The 17,205-nt window shown below is 35.4% G+C and overlaps 1 protein-coding gene across 1 annotated transcript in view; it reads left to right on the top strand.

Annotated features, from left to right (window-relative positions):
- The first annotated feature begins 4,291 nt into the window (after positions 1-4,291).
- Positions 4,292-17,205, top strand: part of LOC107724575 (arginyl-tRNA--protein transferase 1-like) — a 67,266-nt gene continuing 54,352 nt past the window's right edge. The window contains exons 1-5 of the mRNA XM_016533557.1: positions 4,292-4,441; positions 9,509-9,572; positions 10,155-10,217; positions 10,434-10,552; positions 11,931-12,113. Coding sequence (XP_016389043.1) covers positions 4,342-4,441; positions 9,509-9,572; positions 10,155-10,217; positions 10,434-10,552; positions 11,931-12,113 — 529 coding nt within the window. The 5' untranslated portion in view covers positions 4,292-4,341. The remainder of the gene's footprint in view (positions 4,442-9,508; positions 9,573-10,154; positions 10,218-10,433; positions 10,553-11,930; positions 12,114-17,205) is intronic.

Below are 17,205 nucleotides of genomic sequence, written 5' to 3' on the forward strand. Positions count from 1 at the left end.
TTTGAACTTTGTGTCAGTACGTCATAAATAGAACAAGGGCAAGGCATCAGTTTAATGTTGGGATTTGTCGTGTCGCGCCGCATCCAGTGTAGACAGCATCACTGATTATAATGGGTTGGGTTCTACTACTGTATTTTGCTGCTCGCGTCCGGTGTAGACACGGTTTTTAATGTTGTTGGTGAGGAGGAAAGCCTTTGTGTATCCTATGCCTTAGCGGACAGCATGAAACCCACAAAAAATAAATGAATAAATAAGAGAGAATAATAATAATAATAATAACAACAAGATCTTCTTTATGCACCAAGAGCTTGTAACACTCCAAAGAGAAAGGAAAAATTGAAATCGCATCATATGACCCTTTTAATAGATCAAAGTACTACTAATATATTTTGTACCTTTATGATACTGACAAACACCATAAAAACACAGGTGGCAAAGGTGAAGTGTTACAGGTAATTCTGGCAATGTCATATTACGTTTTTTTTTCTCCACTGTAACTTATAAGATGACTTGTTATTTTTAATTAAGAAAAATTGCACATTTAACAGTATTTTATGTCCCATTAGTGTTTTATATCTCTGTTAGTACCATTAACCGACAGGATTTCATCATAGCATTTTACAGTCTTTTAAAAAATACAATCATTTATGCTTCCAAAATGTAGTGAATTCGATGCTAATGTAAATAAGTGTTTATTTTGAGTCAGCAAATAGAGCATGGTCAGTCTTTTGCTCTGGGCTCTTGATATTAGTAACTGCCATTGACTACTAATAAAGCTTGAGGGCAACATCACTAGGGCTCACATGGAGGCAGTACATTTGAATCTTGTTTGCTATACCATGCAAACTGTACATTCGCGTCAGGGAGAAGACAGGATGTGAGGTGTGACAAATGGAACATATGGTGAGCCCCAGGAGCAGCTGTTGCGTTGCTGAACAAGACCTGGTTGAAAGGAGCTTTGGAAGATCTGACATTCTCCTCATTTCATAAACTGCAGCCAAGCCCAAAGGGTAAGCTGCATTCTGACTCCAGAGATAATATTAAACTTGAAGTGAAGCCTTTATAATTTTAAAATGCACTGAAACAGTTTTAAAACTGTATCCAATTTCTAGAAGCCATCTCCAAGACACCAATGAGCTCAATATATTGATTTTCGTTGCGCTAAGCTGCGCCGGAGGCCAAACGCAAGGATCACAGAGCAGCAGCAGAAAACATTGAGCAACCTTCTGCTACTACAACAGCAACTGAGTGATTTGCCACAGGATAATCAAACTTGGCAGATTGAAGGTTTTGTAAAGTTTTAACATATCACAGAGTCAGTGGAACACTAATAAACAACTTGTTAAACTCAAGGCACAAAACAAGTAAAAAGCTGCCGGTTAAAAGTGATTTCGTTCTGAAACATGCCATAGATTAAGAAGTCAAAGTAACTAATTACCGTAGTACACAAAACTACATTATCAAGCTTTTCTGATCGCTCAACGCTGAAAAGTTGGTGGTGAAACAATTTTGACTTTTTTTTTTTTTCACAGAAATTGCTAGTACTGTAAATTTGACAACTATTTATAAAGAAATGGCAAGTAACATTGAATTAAAGATGAGATTTTTTAGTGGAAAGACTGAAATCATATTTTCTTGTGAACCGTACTCTGGTAAACTTTAATAACTTTATTTACAACTTCTATTTTTTTTTCCAGTCTTTACCAGGGGTTTTCCATCTTGTAAATGCCATGACTGCCAAATATAATTACTTAATCTTAAAATCTAAAATGCAGCTATATATGTCCAACGTATAAAGACCCGATTCATACTGTGAAAAATTAAAATTATAAATATGTGTCAGATATTATTTGGAAAATATTTAGTTTCTATTACTTATTATTCTACCCACTATAATAGTACTACAATGTTAAATGTATTATTTATTTAAATCAATAAAATGTTTTATCATATTTACTTACTGGTTGATTTAGTTTGGTTTTTATTATTTATTTATATTTTCTTACAGACCCCAATTTCAACCCCCTGCTTTAAACTGTTTGATTCGGTATTCATATGTAAAATTAAAAAACAAAACAAAAAACAAAACATTAAATCACCTTTGGTTTAGATCCCTTCATAAAGCCCTAGTCATAATCTAGTCAAATGGATCAGAATATGTGTCACTAGAGTGCACCATAATCTGTCATGATGCTGGTGAGGATTGACACTAATCGGCAGATTAGTTATGCCACATTATATCACCTCAAGTACCTCCAACTCAATATTAACCACAGCAAATCCCATCAACATTTACTAGACTTTTAGAAAAACAGCTGCAGCTAAATAAAGAGAGGCTAATCAACCCATGCTGCCAACTAACGTCAAAATAACCATGGTAGCTATAGTTCGATTGTTGTGAGTGAGACTACTATATTTAGTCATTATTAAAGATATATAACAAGTAATTATGTATCGATCTATCTTTAAAAAAAAATACTTATGAATAAAGTTAAATACTTAGCTACAGCTAATGCGACCTAGCCGAACTGTTAGCCACTTAGGCGGGGTGATTTCTCATCAGCATGTTTATTAACAAATTTATTTCTACTAGACAACACAATTATCAGACTGACAACGCGTAAACTAGTTAGTTTAGATGGTACAAGTTAAGCTAACTCACCTGGCCGCAGTGGTCAAAGCCAAAGTAGCTCTCGGCTAGCTACTTCAGTAATATCCCAAAATAACCGTAATACTCTCAAAATTCCAGTTCGGTATTTGCTCAGAACGATTTAATAGTGATCGGAAAAACAAAATGCCGAGGATTAGTCCATCATTCAGTTAGTGTCTCATCTGTACGCTTGCTGAGTGACACTCAACAAGCCCTAGAATGGCTGTGATGGGTCGGGCCGGTGTATGAGCGGTTGATAGGCAACCCACGAACTGTTTCCCAGCTGGGGCGTCGTCCAAGTTCGGCCGTCTTCGGATTCTTTCGGTCGCATTCGGCTCCGCTTTCGAAGTCTGTTGCGCAGGCTCGGTTGGTGTTCGGTTTACCTCGGATTTTGTCGGAATTGTTCGGACACATTCGTTTTTTTAAACGACTTTGCCACCTGGTGGTGGTTGATACGCACAGCTATAACCAACTAAAATAATCTATTGTTAAAGTTAAAAACACAGGAGGAAACGTCTTTTTCCAAAACTATTTTTAAAGTACTTTATTGGGATGATTTCATTTACTCACAATATAAGTATTGTACACAAAATAAGTGCAGAATATTATAATAATATGAATCATTTAAAATTCCAAGTATTTTTAAAAATAAGAAAATATTTATAAATATTAAAATATTTTTAAAAAGGGAATGAAGTTATAATACGCTCCACAACAGTGCATGCACCGCCCTCTAGTGGCTATGAAAACATCTCCAATCCTTCGAACATGTTCTTATTTTGTAGAGCTGTCCTATCTCGCCGTTTTCGGTCCTTTAGGGATATTTAGTTTTCATTTATGTAATTTTAGTTTAACTTATAACGCACAAATGTGAATCACACTTCACGTCAGCCTGCGTGTTGCCTGATGTTTTGAATGCGCCATCACTGGCTGCACATAAACAAACTACCAACGTTGTCTGAGAGGGGGATTTCACAGTGCACCTTTTTAACACTACAGAGACAGTTTCGCATGGCATATACTATAGACGCCAGCAAGACGGATACCTCGGGAAATGTACTCTATAGTGGAGCTCAAAGGTGTAAAGTGTGGATATCGCTGTGGCTACTGTGGAAATGCAGGAGGTAAAGCTTCATACGGTAAGTGAAGCTGCATGGTATAAAGTATACACAAAACAAACAAGTAAATTACAAAACACAATAACATAGTCATTTTCGTGTACAGTCCATTTTTGTGAATATGAACAAGGCAAGTTACAGTATTTTGGAAGCGTTCAAAACGATAGTTTTGAATCATAGATGTTTTATTGCTTTTTTTAGGGGGCTTTTACCACAACAGGAAATGTAGAATAAATCAGTGCTTCCTGGGCCAGGTCATGTAAAACTGCGTTTAAAATCATGCGCTCGAATCATACACGGCGAAATGTTTTGTTCGTTAATATTAATTGTGTTCTGCTGACGTTGCTTCCTTATCTTTTTGGGACGTCCAATCACGTCACCTTATTAATATTAATAATTTATTTCGTTTTTCAAGCGCCCACCTACTAACGGCGGGGTTTCAGCATGTCAGACCAATCAGAGACGCGCACTGTGTGAACGTCATGCAGCGTAATTAATATTCATGAAGCAGGCCTTTCTAATAGTAGGGTGCCTTTATAATATGTTTCTGGGCGCTGCTGAGGGAGCGTGGAAATGGCAGCGGGTGGGTCGTACAGTATAGTGGAGTATTTCGGGGGAGATGACGGCTATCGCTGCGGTTACTGTAAACATGAAAACGGCAATTTCTCACACGGTGAGTGGATGTTAATCTGTTACCGGTGGCTGGTGGTAAATCCTGAGTGAATTGATAGAACATTTTAGGGAAGCCGGTGTCCTTACCGTCTGTTTTGACTAACGTTAGCGTTTAATAACGGTTTCATCAACTGGTAAGCATGATTTGTGAAATGTTGAGACGCTTAATTATATTAAAGTATTAGTTATATTGTTCCATATGGGTTGTTTAAAGTATTTCATTGTGTAATCCATTAAAAAAGCACGATGGTTTCATTATCTGTGGTGGATGGTAAACCTGGTCAGCTGTCAGCCAAACGTTTCCTCACATTGAAATGTGTATTTTTAAAACATAGAAGATATAAATGATTTCTTGATGTGAAGGAATAGCAGAGGCCTGGTCATGTTTGTTCATCCCTGCCTGGACCAGTGACATGTCCTTTTGCAAATGGGTTTAACAGCCCAGATCTTTACAGGAACTGTGTGTGTTGTAACAAGTGCATTCAAAATGATAAAAAAAAGTGCATATTTTATACAAATTAGATAATCAAATACAGGTTTAAATAAGTTTATGAAATGATGAATTTGCAATCTTCTAGATGCCACAGATCCCCAATGATTATCCTTGTGCGAGGGAACACCCATGCGTAAAGACCCAAGTTATACTATGAAAAATTAATATTATAATCACGTCTAAAATATCTAGTTTCTTTTAAGTTACATTATGATGTTTTTTTTTTTTTACTTATTATAGGATTGTTATAGTATTGTATTTAATTTAATTATTTAAGTGTTTGATAGTTTTGGATAACTTATTTGATTATATTTAATCCGTTTTTAAATCTTTTCTTATTTTATTTAGTAAATAATTTATTTTGACATTTTTCATGTTTTCTCATGGACCCCCTAGCATGATGCTGATGTTGACGGCTCACTGTAGCACTGGTGCTGTAAGCAGATGAACAAGGATTGCCAGGCTGCATTGTTGTAATAGTGGGAAAGTTAGGTATAAATAGGGGGCAAGCTTGTCTATGAATGAACGTGCTGGAGATAATCTGATCCTGGTAATCTGCTCCATGCCACATAATGTGGAAAACCAGAAGAAGGAAGCGTGCCTCTGATGCTAATCCTGACGTGGCTGGAAGCTATCATGATGGGACCGTTCAGAGATGTTTGATTACTTTCGTTTGGCAGGTGTCCTAAGCAACTTGCTTTGTCTATTTTAGTGACCTGCGTAATGGTGATGGTCTCAGTAACGTCACATCTTTGGGGGCTCTGCCTTTAACTGATAGGCCACCACGACCCATTTCAGTCCTGCCATGTAGGAGAATAGTTTAACTGATTGCCAAAGTATTTGAAAGTGAAAGCAAGTTCCTGAACCTTTCAAAGTCAGCATGAAAATTTGATGCTTTTAAATACGAAGACTTTTTTTTGAGTAATATGAACCACTTCATCATTTACAATAAGTCTACATTCTTGCACTTTTCAGCAGTGCATTCACTGATGCACGTTCATCTTCTTAATCTTTTTTGTGTGTGTAATGTGCACTAATGCATCATGAATAATAAGTCTGAGATAGTAAATCGGATCAATCTTGGTTTCACCTTGACTTTTGAACAATACAGCTTTCTCTTATTTGTGCTGAATTAATGTTGTGTGTAACTTTTCTTTGCAAAGTATACTAACCAGTTACCATAAAGATCAGCACTTAGTGGAAATGCAGGAAAAGCTGGTGCTGGATGATATAAGGATTGGCATAACTATATAGAGGTGAATGACTTGTCTTAAACCTTTCACTTTATCGCTCTCCAATCAAATTTATGCAATGAGATTGCATTATACCGGGCTAATGCTAAACCCAGAGAAGACACACAGCCTGAATCCCGTCAGACACATGCTTCTGTTGCAAAATTATGATTGCATGAGTGCAACAAATATAAGTAGACATTTAATTTATTACAATTTAAGTATTTTAAATGCTAGATACAAAATAACAGTATTAACCAGGAAAAAGTACTTAATGAATGATTTTCAATTTTTAATTATAAACAACCATGAAATTTATCTGGACTCTTATTTTGAAATGTCTGTGTTTAACTGTTACTGACTGCTCATTCAAAACCATGAGGCAGATAAAATATGCACTCACACAACTCACACTGTCGCATATTACAATATTAACACCTAGTTATTATAATTCATCAACAGTAGATAATAAATTTAAAGTGTTAATTGATTGTGAACGGCTCTGAATGTGTGAGCCTTCTCTTTGAAATGTGCTGCACATTTATTTCTTTAATGAAATCTTCTTTTAAAGTTTAATAAACACAGTAGGCTGTATAGCCATACCTGTTCTTACATCCCCAAATTAGGACCACTTGAAATTATAATAAGATACTTTATGACCTGCGACTGAAATAGCACTCTCAAAACCTGTTTGTGAGTGTTTTATTAAGACAATGTTCAGAGCAGATTCTTTTTTTGAATATTTTATTTTAAGCTTTTCACATTTTTAGAGAACAATCCCCCAACCCCCCCATGCCAGCAAATCAAAGGGAAAAGAAGAAAAGAAAAAAAAACCCTAATGACACTAATCAATGTAATCGTGCATATATACATACACCCACATATAGTATACATATACATCTCCATAAACATACATCGTTCATACTTGTGTATCTATACAAGAGCACATACAGCCATCTCTAAATATACACAAAAAAAAAAAAAAAAACCATTCTTTTGGTTATTCCTTCCTATACCAATAAATACCCAATTATGGAAATATATATTTATTACACACTGCTATTTTATTAAATTAACCACCCTACATAAAGAAAAGGGTTAAATTCAGTTATCATGGGTCACCTTCAAAATATTCCAAGAAGGGCTTCCAAATCTGTACGAATCTCTTTGGTTTACCCGCAATCTCGTATCTAATTTTTTCCATATGTAACACATTACTGAGCTCTGTAAGCCAAGTTTCAAATTTAGGCGCAGACTCTTTGTTCCACATCAACAAAATTTTCTTTTTTGCTATAGTCATCCCATATTTAACTGTTTGGATCTGACTGAAACTATACTTCTCTAAGAAGGGGTCCCAGCCTAATATTGCAAAAATACATTGTTTATTTCTACTGGTTTAGAGGTCAAGATTCAGAGCAGATTCTATTTAATTATTTTACTTGATTATTACTTTGAGTAGGGCATTCAGATGGTGTTTTGTACTGAATCGCAAAGCTGGCACAGGATGTGGTTCTTCGGGTACTGAGGTCTGTCGTTTCAGGGCACAGACTAACTGTTGTGTGGTGCTCTAGGCCTGAACTGTTTGCCAGTGATGTCTTTTTTTTTTGGATGTGGAGAGCATGCATTGTGTTTGAGATGATTACTCACCTTTTTAGGGCTTGTTTATCTGCCTCAAACCCAAATCAGGGGCTATTGTGTGATGAAAAACAGGCGCCCTCGTATTGGTTAGATTAATGTATGATAAGTCAGGTAAAAACAAACCTCTTGTTGTTTTTGTTGTGGTGATCTGACTGATGTCGCTTAATGGCTGTTTCTGGATTGTGTCGTGTTCTGTTCTATTGAATCACCTGTTTGTTTTTGTTCTGAGAACTGTCGGCCTGGCCTCTGTAGGGCTCAAAAGTGAGTGCCTGCTTTTCCTGGCCTGGTTTCAGGAAGTATTAATACATTTCTTGTTAATTTACATTCACATTTTGCAGATGTATTCATCAAAAGCTGTTCACTTCCATTATGTTTAACGTTTAAAAGACTATTCACTTACCCACCTTTTCTTATTTGAATAAAGCATGCTCTTTAAAAAGGGAAAGCTCTAGATTACAGAAAAGGTGTGGCAAAAATAATAAACAATAAAACTACATAGACATATTCATGTAGATCATAAACTAATAAAAATGACAAACACAAAACAAAATGACTGAAGCTTTAAATAAATTAAAATGAAAAAAAAAAATCAAATCATTAATATATAATATCTTAAAAACATTAAAAGCATTATAAGTTTAAAATATTAACGACTAAAATAATATATTAATAATACTAACATTAGCATGACAATAATCTGACCCTTCTGATGTAAGTGATGTGGACAATTCAAGTAAATAAAAACCATCTGCAAAAATACATCCATCATGATGCTTAAAAAAATGCTTGAATGTAAAAAAAAAAACGATAACAATAAAAAAATTGGCTGATGTCCTAATATCATTCATTGAAAGATTTCAACTTTATTATCACTCAAAATCAATAAATGGAAAACTCCATTTATTGATACAGGATTTTTTAATCGTTATAAATGTACTGATTGTACCTGAACCATTCCTGTTCAGCAGATTAAAAGAAGCATTAGCACCCCCTTGTGTCCAAAATCTTTCCAAAATCTACCAAGTCTAACTTTGTTTTCAAATATTTTTTGTCAATTTTTAGTAAAAATTATATAAAAAAATGGATGTATATGTCTCAAGTGACAATTATTTTAGCCTATAACCACATTTATATATCAGCCTGCCCTCTTGTTATTGATATGGCCATTTTGCTTTGACAAATGTATGGTATCAGTCACTAATTTTTAGTTGTGGATATGCATCTTTATTAAAATGTCTTGTCAGTATTGTATGGTTTTGATAATTATGTCTTTAATCCACAAGGCAGTGACAGGAGTCTCTTTAATCTTCTGTGTGTCAAAGATCTCCTCACTGTTTTCATTAAATGCGTTATAGCTCAATCTAGATAAAGAGACATCTTAACCCCACAGCCAAAAACTGAGAGGATTCTCAGAGTTTGAGGACTGATGTCCTGTACTTGTCCTTGTGTGGGAGCTTAATTCTCCATGACGTCAAAGGAAACATTTCCCTTTGTGAACAGTGTGTCACTGAGATTTGCTGTCAGGGGTCCATTTGACTCTCATATCTACAGTACACATGGGTATAACACAGGCATCAGATGCCCTCCTGCTGTGGTGCATGCACACACAGCTTCTTAAGTGTTCAAGTGATCGTGCATGGCTTTATTTAAGAGGTTGATCCTAAGTTTGTGGTGTATGTTCTAAATGCTGCTGTTCTCTCTCTAGGCATGTGGTCCCATACTATGACAGTGCAGGACTACCAAGATCTCATCGACAGAGGCTGGAGAAGGTGCCGATCTTATTATTGTCTGACCTCTGAACTGCGTGTTTTAAAATATAGTCTTCTGACTTTAAATCATGTGCTGCATAAACAGTTTTTCTTGCATAATGTCTTAGCAGGAAACACTATTACACATGAACAGGATGCAGTAGTCTGGTCAGTGTAATGAGCTTAACACAGTGACCGAATCAGACATACTCCCTGAGCTGTCTCACAGACCTCTTACAACCAGACAAATGGGTTTTTGTGCACTTGACAGGCACACTGCCTGAAACCATCATTTTAGACCATTTTTCTGGACTTGATGTGATCTATTTGAGTGCAATATTCAGCAAAAAAAAAAAACAACAACTACATTTTCAAATAAGTGTAAAAAAAACGTATTTGATTTATATAAAATATGTTCAGTTTAAATGAACGATCATTTATTATAACAATTTGAATGTGAATTTTAATGTATAGTTAGTAGTGAGCCCTGCATAAATGGCCATTAATCATTTATGATTATTTATGATAATCAGTGGTTTGTGTGTGCCTAAATTGTAATTATATTATATTTAAATTAAATCGATCTCTCCTTTTTTTTTTTAGAAGTGGCAAATATGTTTACAAACCTATTATGAATAAGACATGCTGCCCACAGTACACCATCAGGTAAATGAATCAAATGTTTTTTTTTTGACTATATACAGTAGGATACTCTGAGGTATAATAAAATTAATATCTGATAGTTAAATGTATTGTTACATTTTTAAATGTATATATTGCAGCTCAGACATGCTAATGAACAGTTTGCAAGATGTCAAATATGTTACGTGTCCTTTTCACTCTCTTTATATATTACTGTGCTGCTGTACTTGTTTTATGAAGGTGCCATGCTTTGAACTTCCATCCATCGAAGACTCACAAAAAGACCTTGAAGAAAGTGAATAGGTTCCTCTCCAAAGGAGAGATGCCAGTAGAGAAGCATGATGAGGGTCACCATGAAGGTGAGCACCGTTTACTGGATATCAGGTTGCTGGTGGTGATTTAGGCCCAACATTCACACAGCAATGCCAAGATCCACACGCATGAAGCTGGATGCTATGTTGGATGTTTATTTTGTCCGTGTTTCGTAAACTAATTTGACAAAGCTCTTCATTACTTTCTAACATTGACAGAAAATAGCATAAAATGTGTGACTTGCATGCCTTCCACAAACCGAAGAGGCTTCATTGTTTACTTTTGAGCTTGAGCTGACCAATAAATTACAGCTTTTGGTGATATTCAGTATTTATCTTAAGTTATGAATTATCTCTGATATGGCTTGAAATGATGGTTTATTTGTCCAATAGAGGATTCAAAATTTCAGCATTGAAAGCAGATTCAAAATGAACACTGGAATATTTAATCATTTTCATTGACTGTATATGCACAAGTATAACAATGTAGCCTATATAACAATAAATACATGTAGTACAGATATATTTATACTGAGACATTTAATATATGAAAAATGCAACAATGACTTCCACGAACCTTTCTGAGTGATGACACTAACAAATCTTTGAATCACTTTGAAATCAATTCAGTGAAACTGACAGTTTGAATTGATTGAAGGAATCAAACTTACCAACTGGTGAACTCTCCATTAAAATAACTCTTATTTTCACAGTGTCACTTAATTTAACATTGGCAGCAAATCATATCTGGTTATATATGATTCAGTATATTGCCCAGTCCTAATTGGAGCCAATATAAGAAGAGTTTCATCCCAAAGCCAGTGTTTTCTACAGGTATAGCCTCTGTCTGTTTCTTATATCTTGTGGTCTGGTCTGATTTGGTTTACCATCCCAGGTTTGTTAGACGATATCAAAGGTCGTCTAAAGCCTCTCTCTTCCATACTTCAGAGGACAGTGGCTATAGCTGCAGGAAAAACCCAGTCGTTTTTGTCAGGTGCGCTTTCTGTGCTGTAGGCCAGACATTAACCTGATGCCCTTCCTGTCATCCATGCATCATGTGTTATCTCAGCCATAGTTCGCAGTTTTCTTCTCCTTTTGTCTTTTTGTCCATATTTAGTTTTTCCTGTGCATGATTTGTTTGTGCAGTGTTGTGTATGACAATTTTGGTTGGGTTTTAAGACGTAAAATTGTGCTTGCAACTAGAGTCTCTTCCTCATCAAGACCTATTTCATACCATTTAGACATACAAATTTAAAACTTGTGTGAGTGTGTATGTAAATGCAACCAATTGAGGTTTTCTTTTCAAATGATTTGCATAATTTGATGGTCCAAGGTAGGCAGTGCGAGTTGAGTGATTCCCTGTGGACTGCATGAGTGGCATTGTGAATATGGTTATCTTAAATGTGCAAGTGTTGATTTTTTTTAGGAGAGCCCATGGACTCTGTGCATGAAGAGGGTGTTCAACCACCTCCTCAAGACCCTCTGAAAATAGACCACAGTGAAGTACAGGACATCAGCACCAGCCCAGACACAGACACCACCAACTCAACTGCACCAACAACGCCCAGAGACGACGCAGAGAAAACCACTAATGTTACACCCAAACCAGGTCAGTCTCATAGAATCTGCATCTTTAGCATTTATACTTTAACTCTCATGAGCTTCAAGTACAAATAATGTACTGTTGTTTGTTCGTTGTGAGTTTGGATCGTTTCAGTCCGTGAGTGAGTCATTGGAGTGATTGACTAATAACTAATACAGTATGCTTGAAACAGATTTTTGAGTTTTTTTTTTTTTTTACCAATTTATTAAAAGTAATTGGTTCGTCAAGGTAATTTAGATGTCAATCATTCTACACTGGAAAGGCATTGCTGTTGTGGACAACCAGTGGTCCTCACAACAGAAAGATGTGTTGTCTCGTTAGTGTATATTGTTTTGCAATTCCCATTATGTCTTTCTCATCACGTCATCAGTTCAGACTGCAAACTCAAATTCCTGCATGCTAAAGGTCTATGGCCTTTGTGTTGCAGAATCAGTTGTAGCAATGGAAATATTGTCAGAAAATTGTAGTACATTAATCTGTACATTGATTCAGAGGCTTAAAAACAATTAAAGCAGTAGTTCTCAGTCTTTTTGACTCTAAGGCCCCTCATTGTCCACAACAATATTTGAAGACCCAATGACTTTGTGTTGTGTTATTTTACTGGTCTGACTAAAATGCCAATTTTAATGCTTTTTTTGTGTTCTTTTAAATTAAGCCATTTTGAGGCCTCGCTGGAAGTTTGCTAAGGTGCCTAGGTGTGCACCGGCTCCCTGTTTGAGAACCACTGCTTTAAGAAAACCTAATGTTATTATAATCATCTGGGTCTTAAAACGGAACCAGTTCCGAATAAGAACCAGTTGTCAATTCCTAACCGGACTGTTAACCAGAAGATGTTCCTCTAAGGAACACTAGAGGGCAGCATTGGTTCAGAAATAAATGTGACATCTCCTTTAGGCATTTTTTTTTTTTTTTCCTTCGTCATGTTATGTGTTCCTGAAAAGATCACTTTTCATGTCTAACAAAATTTCACCCCTTATTGAAATGAAATTTCAATAGAAAATGTGTTCGGCTATATCAGAGGTATCTGCTGTGAGTCAACACTTTGCTTTCCTTTATATAAGCGCATAATATATTCCCTGTAGACTTGAGGCACAAGGACCGTACATTTCTGAATATGAGTTATAGACAAATTAAAAGTCCCATACAGGCCCCTGGAATGAGCACCCCCACAGAATGGTCCGGAAATGGGAAGGATTTATAGAGCCTCCCAAAAGGAGGAGAAAACTCTCGCTCTCTCCATCTCCAAATGGAAACCACCTGGTGACAAATTTATCGCAGCTTGCTTTATGACCATCTTTACGTCTGAGTTATGTCTGTTGTTAGCGTTGACGCAGACGGAGCTAAATGACTGATTCCACACAGGAGGTTAACACTCTGGTTATAAACAACAGAAACTGTGAATGGTTTCTCTGGACATTTGAGCTGAATGGAGCGAGTACATGTGAACAGGCTTAGACCTTCACTCGTAATTCACGTTAAAAAGAAACAAAGAAAGAACAATTAAAAGTAGATTTTTTTTATGACCCTGTCAAAATCTGGAAACTGTATTAAGTGGTTGCTTAGGTGCTTTCAGCAGTTGATAGCTGGTTGCTAGAGTGTTTTAGGTGATTGTTGTGGTTGCGTAGGTCTTCAGAGGGTCTTAGTAATAGAAGTGAATAGTAATAATAGCACAAGACACGTGATTTGAGGAATCATTTATACACTGTTGTTCAAAAGTTTGGGTCTGTACGATTTTTTAAATGTTTTTGAATCTCTTTTACATTAACCAAGGCTGCATTTATTTGATCAAAAATACAGTAAAATAATAATATTGTGAAATATACAATTTAAAAGAACTGTTTTCTATTTAAATATGTTTTCAGTTATAATTTATTCCTGTGATGCAAAGCTGAATTTATTCCTGTGATGCAAAGCTGACTCCTTTTTAATAGTTAAATTACATTTTATTAATCAAAAAGCATGCCTAATTAATTAAAACCATGAAACTTATACATTTTCACATGAATTTATTAAAAGTTTAACAAAATTACATGTTTAGGGCCCTATGAAATGTTTTATTTTTTTCTCACCATATTTTTTATTGTTACCAAATTCTGTGTTTTAACATGTCAAATTTTTGTTTTGCTTTTTTTTTTTTTTTAAAGTAGCCTTATGAATTTTTTTCCCTCAGAAATTCTGTGTTGTGTATTTATATTTTTCTGGTTATCAAATGAAGGCATAAAACATTAATTTAATTTATCTTTTAATTATTGAAAATTAAGCAAACTTTATTTTTTGGCAAACGAAGGGGGTTTACTATTCAAATTAAAACATGGAAGAAATGTTGTGTGATTATTCCTTAAAAAATAATGTTTGTTTCATTTTAGTAGTAGTAGTAGTAGGCTATGTAGCTACATACTACTGAAAAATAGTGATAGGCACAGTCTTCAAATCAAACCGGACTTTTATTTTGACGGGTTGCCGTGGAATACCTTTACAGTTCTGTGTATGAGATATGACTCTAGTTTTACTCAAATCAAATGCTAAAATGCTCATGAAGTGACTCTCAGAGCAGTTCTGGAGATGTTGTTCATGTGTTGTTTACGTCCTCATTTAGTGAGATGGCAGACGCTGAAATCACTGCGAGTGTCATGCGCGCTTCAGTGTGTGTGTAGTAAATGAAACTGCGCGTCTGAGCCATTCATTAACAGAGACAGGCAGAACATGCAGGATTCATATTTAAATCGAGATGTTGTTCATGTGTTTACGTCCTCATTTAGTGAGACGGCAGACGCTGAAATCACCGTGAGTGTCACGCGCGCTTCAGTATGTGTGTAGTAAATGAAACCGCGAGTCTGCGCCATTCATTAACAAGAGACACGCAGAACATGCAGGATTCATATTTAAATGGACTTTTGCGGCTTAATATTTACAAATACTAGTCCATATCACGATTTGATTTAAGTGTAATAACTTACTTTTGATTAATTCATTCAAAATTTGACAAATTCCGTGACATTCCGCCTTAAACTCTGAATTCCGTTTTTATGACTGGATTCCGCGATTCCGTCCGCGTTTTCCGCATCGCGGAAATCATAGGGCCCTACTTGCACTAAAAGGAATGTGTATTACAAAAGTAGATTTTGATTTCTTGTTGACTGAGTGCTTCAGCCTTGTGTGTTTGTGTGTTGACTGTGCCAGTAAAGGCTGGTCCAGGTAGTAAAAGTCTTTCTCTTCTCCACGCCCCACTATTCCTCTTTCCATATGTTTTCCTCTCATAAAGGAGTGTGCCAGCTCTAATTCACCCGGCCCTGACTCATCTCCGCACAGCAAATATACCTTCCACTGTCCCCTCAGGGAGTGTGTGTGTGTGTGTGTGTCGGCAGGAGTACATGCATCTGAAGGAATGTGTCTGCTGCCTGTACATTAGCATGCGTAACTATATATATGTGTCCATGAGTCCTCAAGGAAAGGCAGTTCTGGACTTTTTACGAACTGTTAACTGCCTGCGAGGGAGAATGTGTCTTCCGCAGGAACAGATCTGTCAGAGTTGATCTCTCCCTTGCACACAACGGCCCGCTTGCGACAGCATGTGTTTATTGCTAAAGTTCTGTGTGACCTCAGTACAATCCGGTCAGTGTTTCTAGTCAAGCGTGATAATATTCAGTGTTTATAGGTCAGCATTTGACCGTGACCCATTTAATTAGTCTTAAAAACAGTCTGAGCTGTGTTCACTCTTGAATCAATAGTGTGCAATGCATGTTTGTATTATTATTAGGGATGTAACGATTCATTCAACTCACGATTCGATTCGATTCACGATTTTGATTTCACGATTCGATTCTATTCATGGTTTTTTATTATTTTATTTTTTTTACAAAATGAGATTTAAGACAAATTATTAATTAAATGTGTCCTTTTATTATTGCTTGGACAAAATGCTGCACGTTTCTTAGTGAAATTGAAATATAACACTATAATAATATACTAATATAGCACTTGCATATTATTGCTCTTTTGTTGGTTTTGATTGCTTTTATTGTCCTCATTTGTAAGTTGCTTTGGATAAAAGTGGGCTCGCGGTTAATCGTTACATCCCTAATTATTATTATTATTATTATTAATATGAACATTATGATAATTATAAATTATTATAAATATAATTATCAATTACTCCACATTATAAATGATTTTAAGTGTTTTTCAGTTATTATTCAAAATTATATTTATTATTATTATTTTATTTTTTTAAAGTTTTTTTAATTTTTTTATTCAGTGTCCTAGCCTGAGCTTGGATTTAGTTCTTTCCAAAGTTTTATAATTGCCTACCTAAGAATCTTAAAAGGATAATAGGTCATTCATTCACCGTCATGCAAAACTATATGCATTTTTTTTTTTTTCTGTAGAGTACAAAAGAAGATAGTAAAGATATAGAAGTTTTTTTTCTGTCCATACAATGAAAGTCAATGGGGTCCAGTGTTATGTCCCACAGAAGAAATTAAGTCATACATGTTGAACTGTCCCTTTAAAAAAAAATTTCCCTCGCTTTGGTTGTCTTGCTTGTTGGAGATTGTAAGGTGCAGTTTTTTTTTTTTTACTGTTTTGGAATCAGTTGTAATGTGAAAAGTACTATACTAATATTTTTAAAGTGACAAGTGATTGAAAATCCATTGCAATTATTCTAGGGACCACGAACCCGTCAGCCGTGTCAAGGGGTTTCTTAATGTGTGCTTGAGTCGAGTAGTGTGCAGATGCATTCATATTAGGGCTGCACGATTATGACAAAAATCATAATTGTCGATTATTCCCTTGAAATTGTAATTGCGATTGTTAATTACGATTATGACAATTTACATTGAATGATGTTTATACCATTGTTTGATGTAACTGCATGCCGTATTTTTATATGAAAATAAACAAGCTGAAAACACTCTAACTGAAAAAACTTTAGTGCTTTTCTATATTAAACCTCAAATGTCAAATATACATCGGATTGGTTTCTTCTTTAAATTACTAAAAAAAAGTTAAAATATAAATGGTATTATAATGTTATACTAAAACTAAAATTATGGGAAAACCTTCAAGATAACATGTAGAAAGAAAAAAACATATCTTAAGC

The sequence above is a fragment of the Sinocyclocheilus rhinocerous genome, unplaced genomic scaffold, assembly GCF_001515625.1.
Source record: "Sinocyclocheilus rhinocerous isolate Xijiao unplaced genomic scaffold, SAMN03320098_v1.1 scaffold304, whole genome shotgun sequence".
NCBI classification, from domain to species: domain Eukaryota; kingdom Metazoa; phylum Chordata; class Actinopteri; order Cypriniformes; family Cyprinidae; genus Sinocyclocheilus; species Sinocyclocheilus rhinocerous.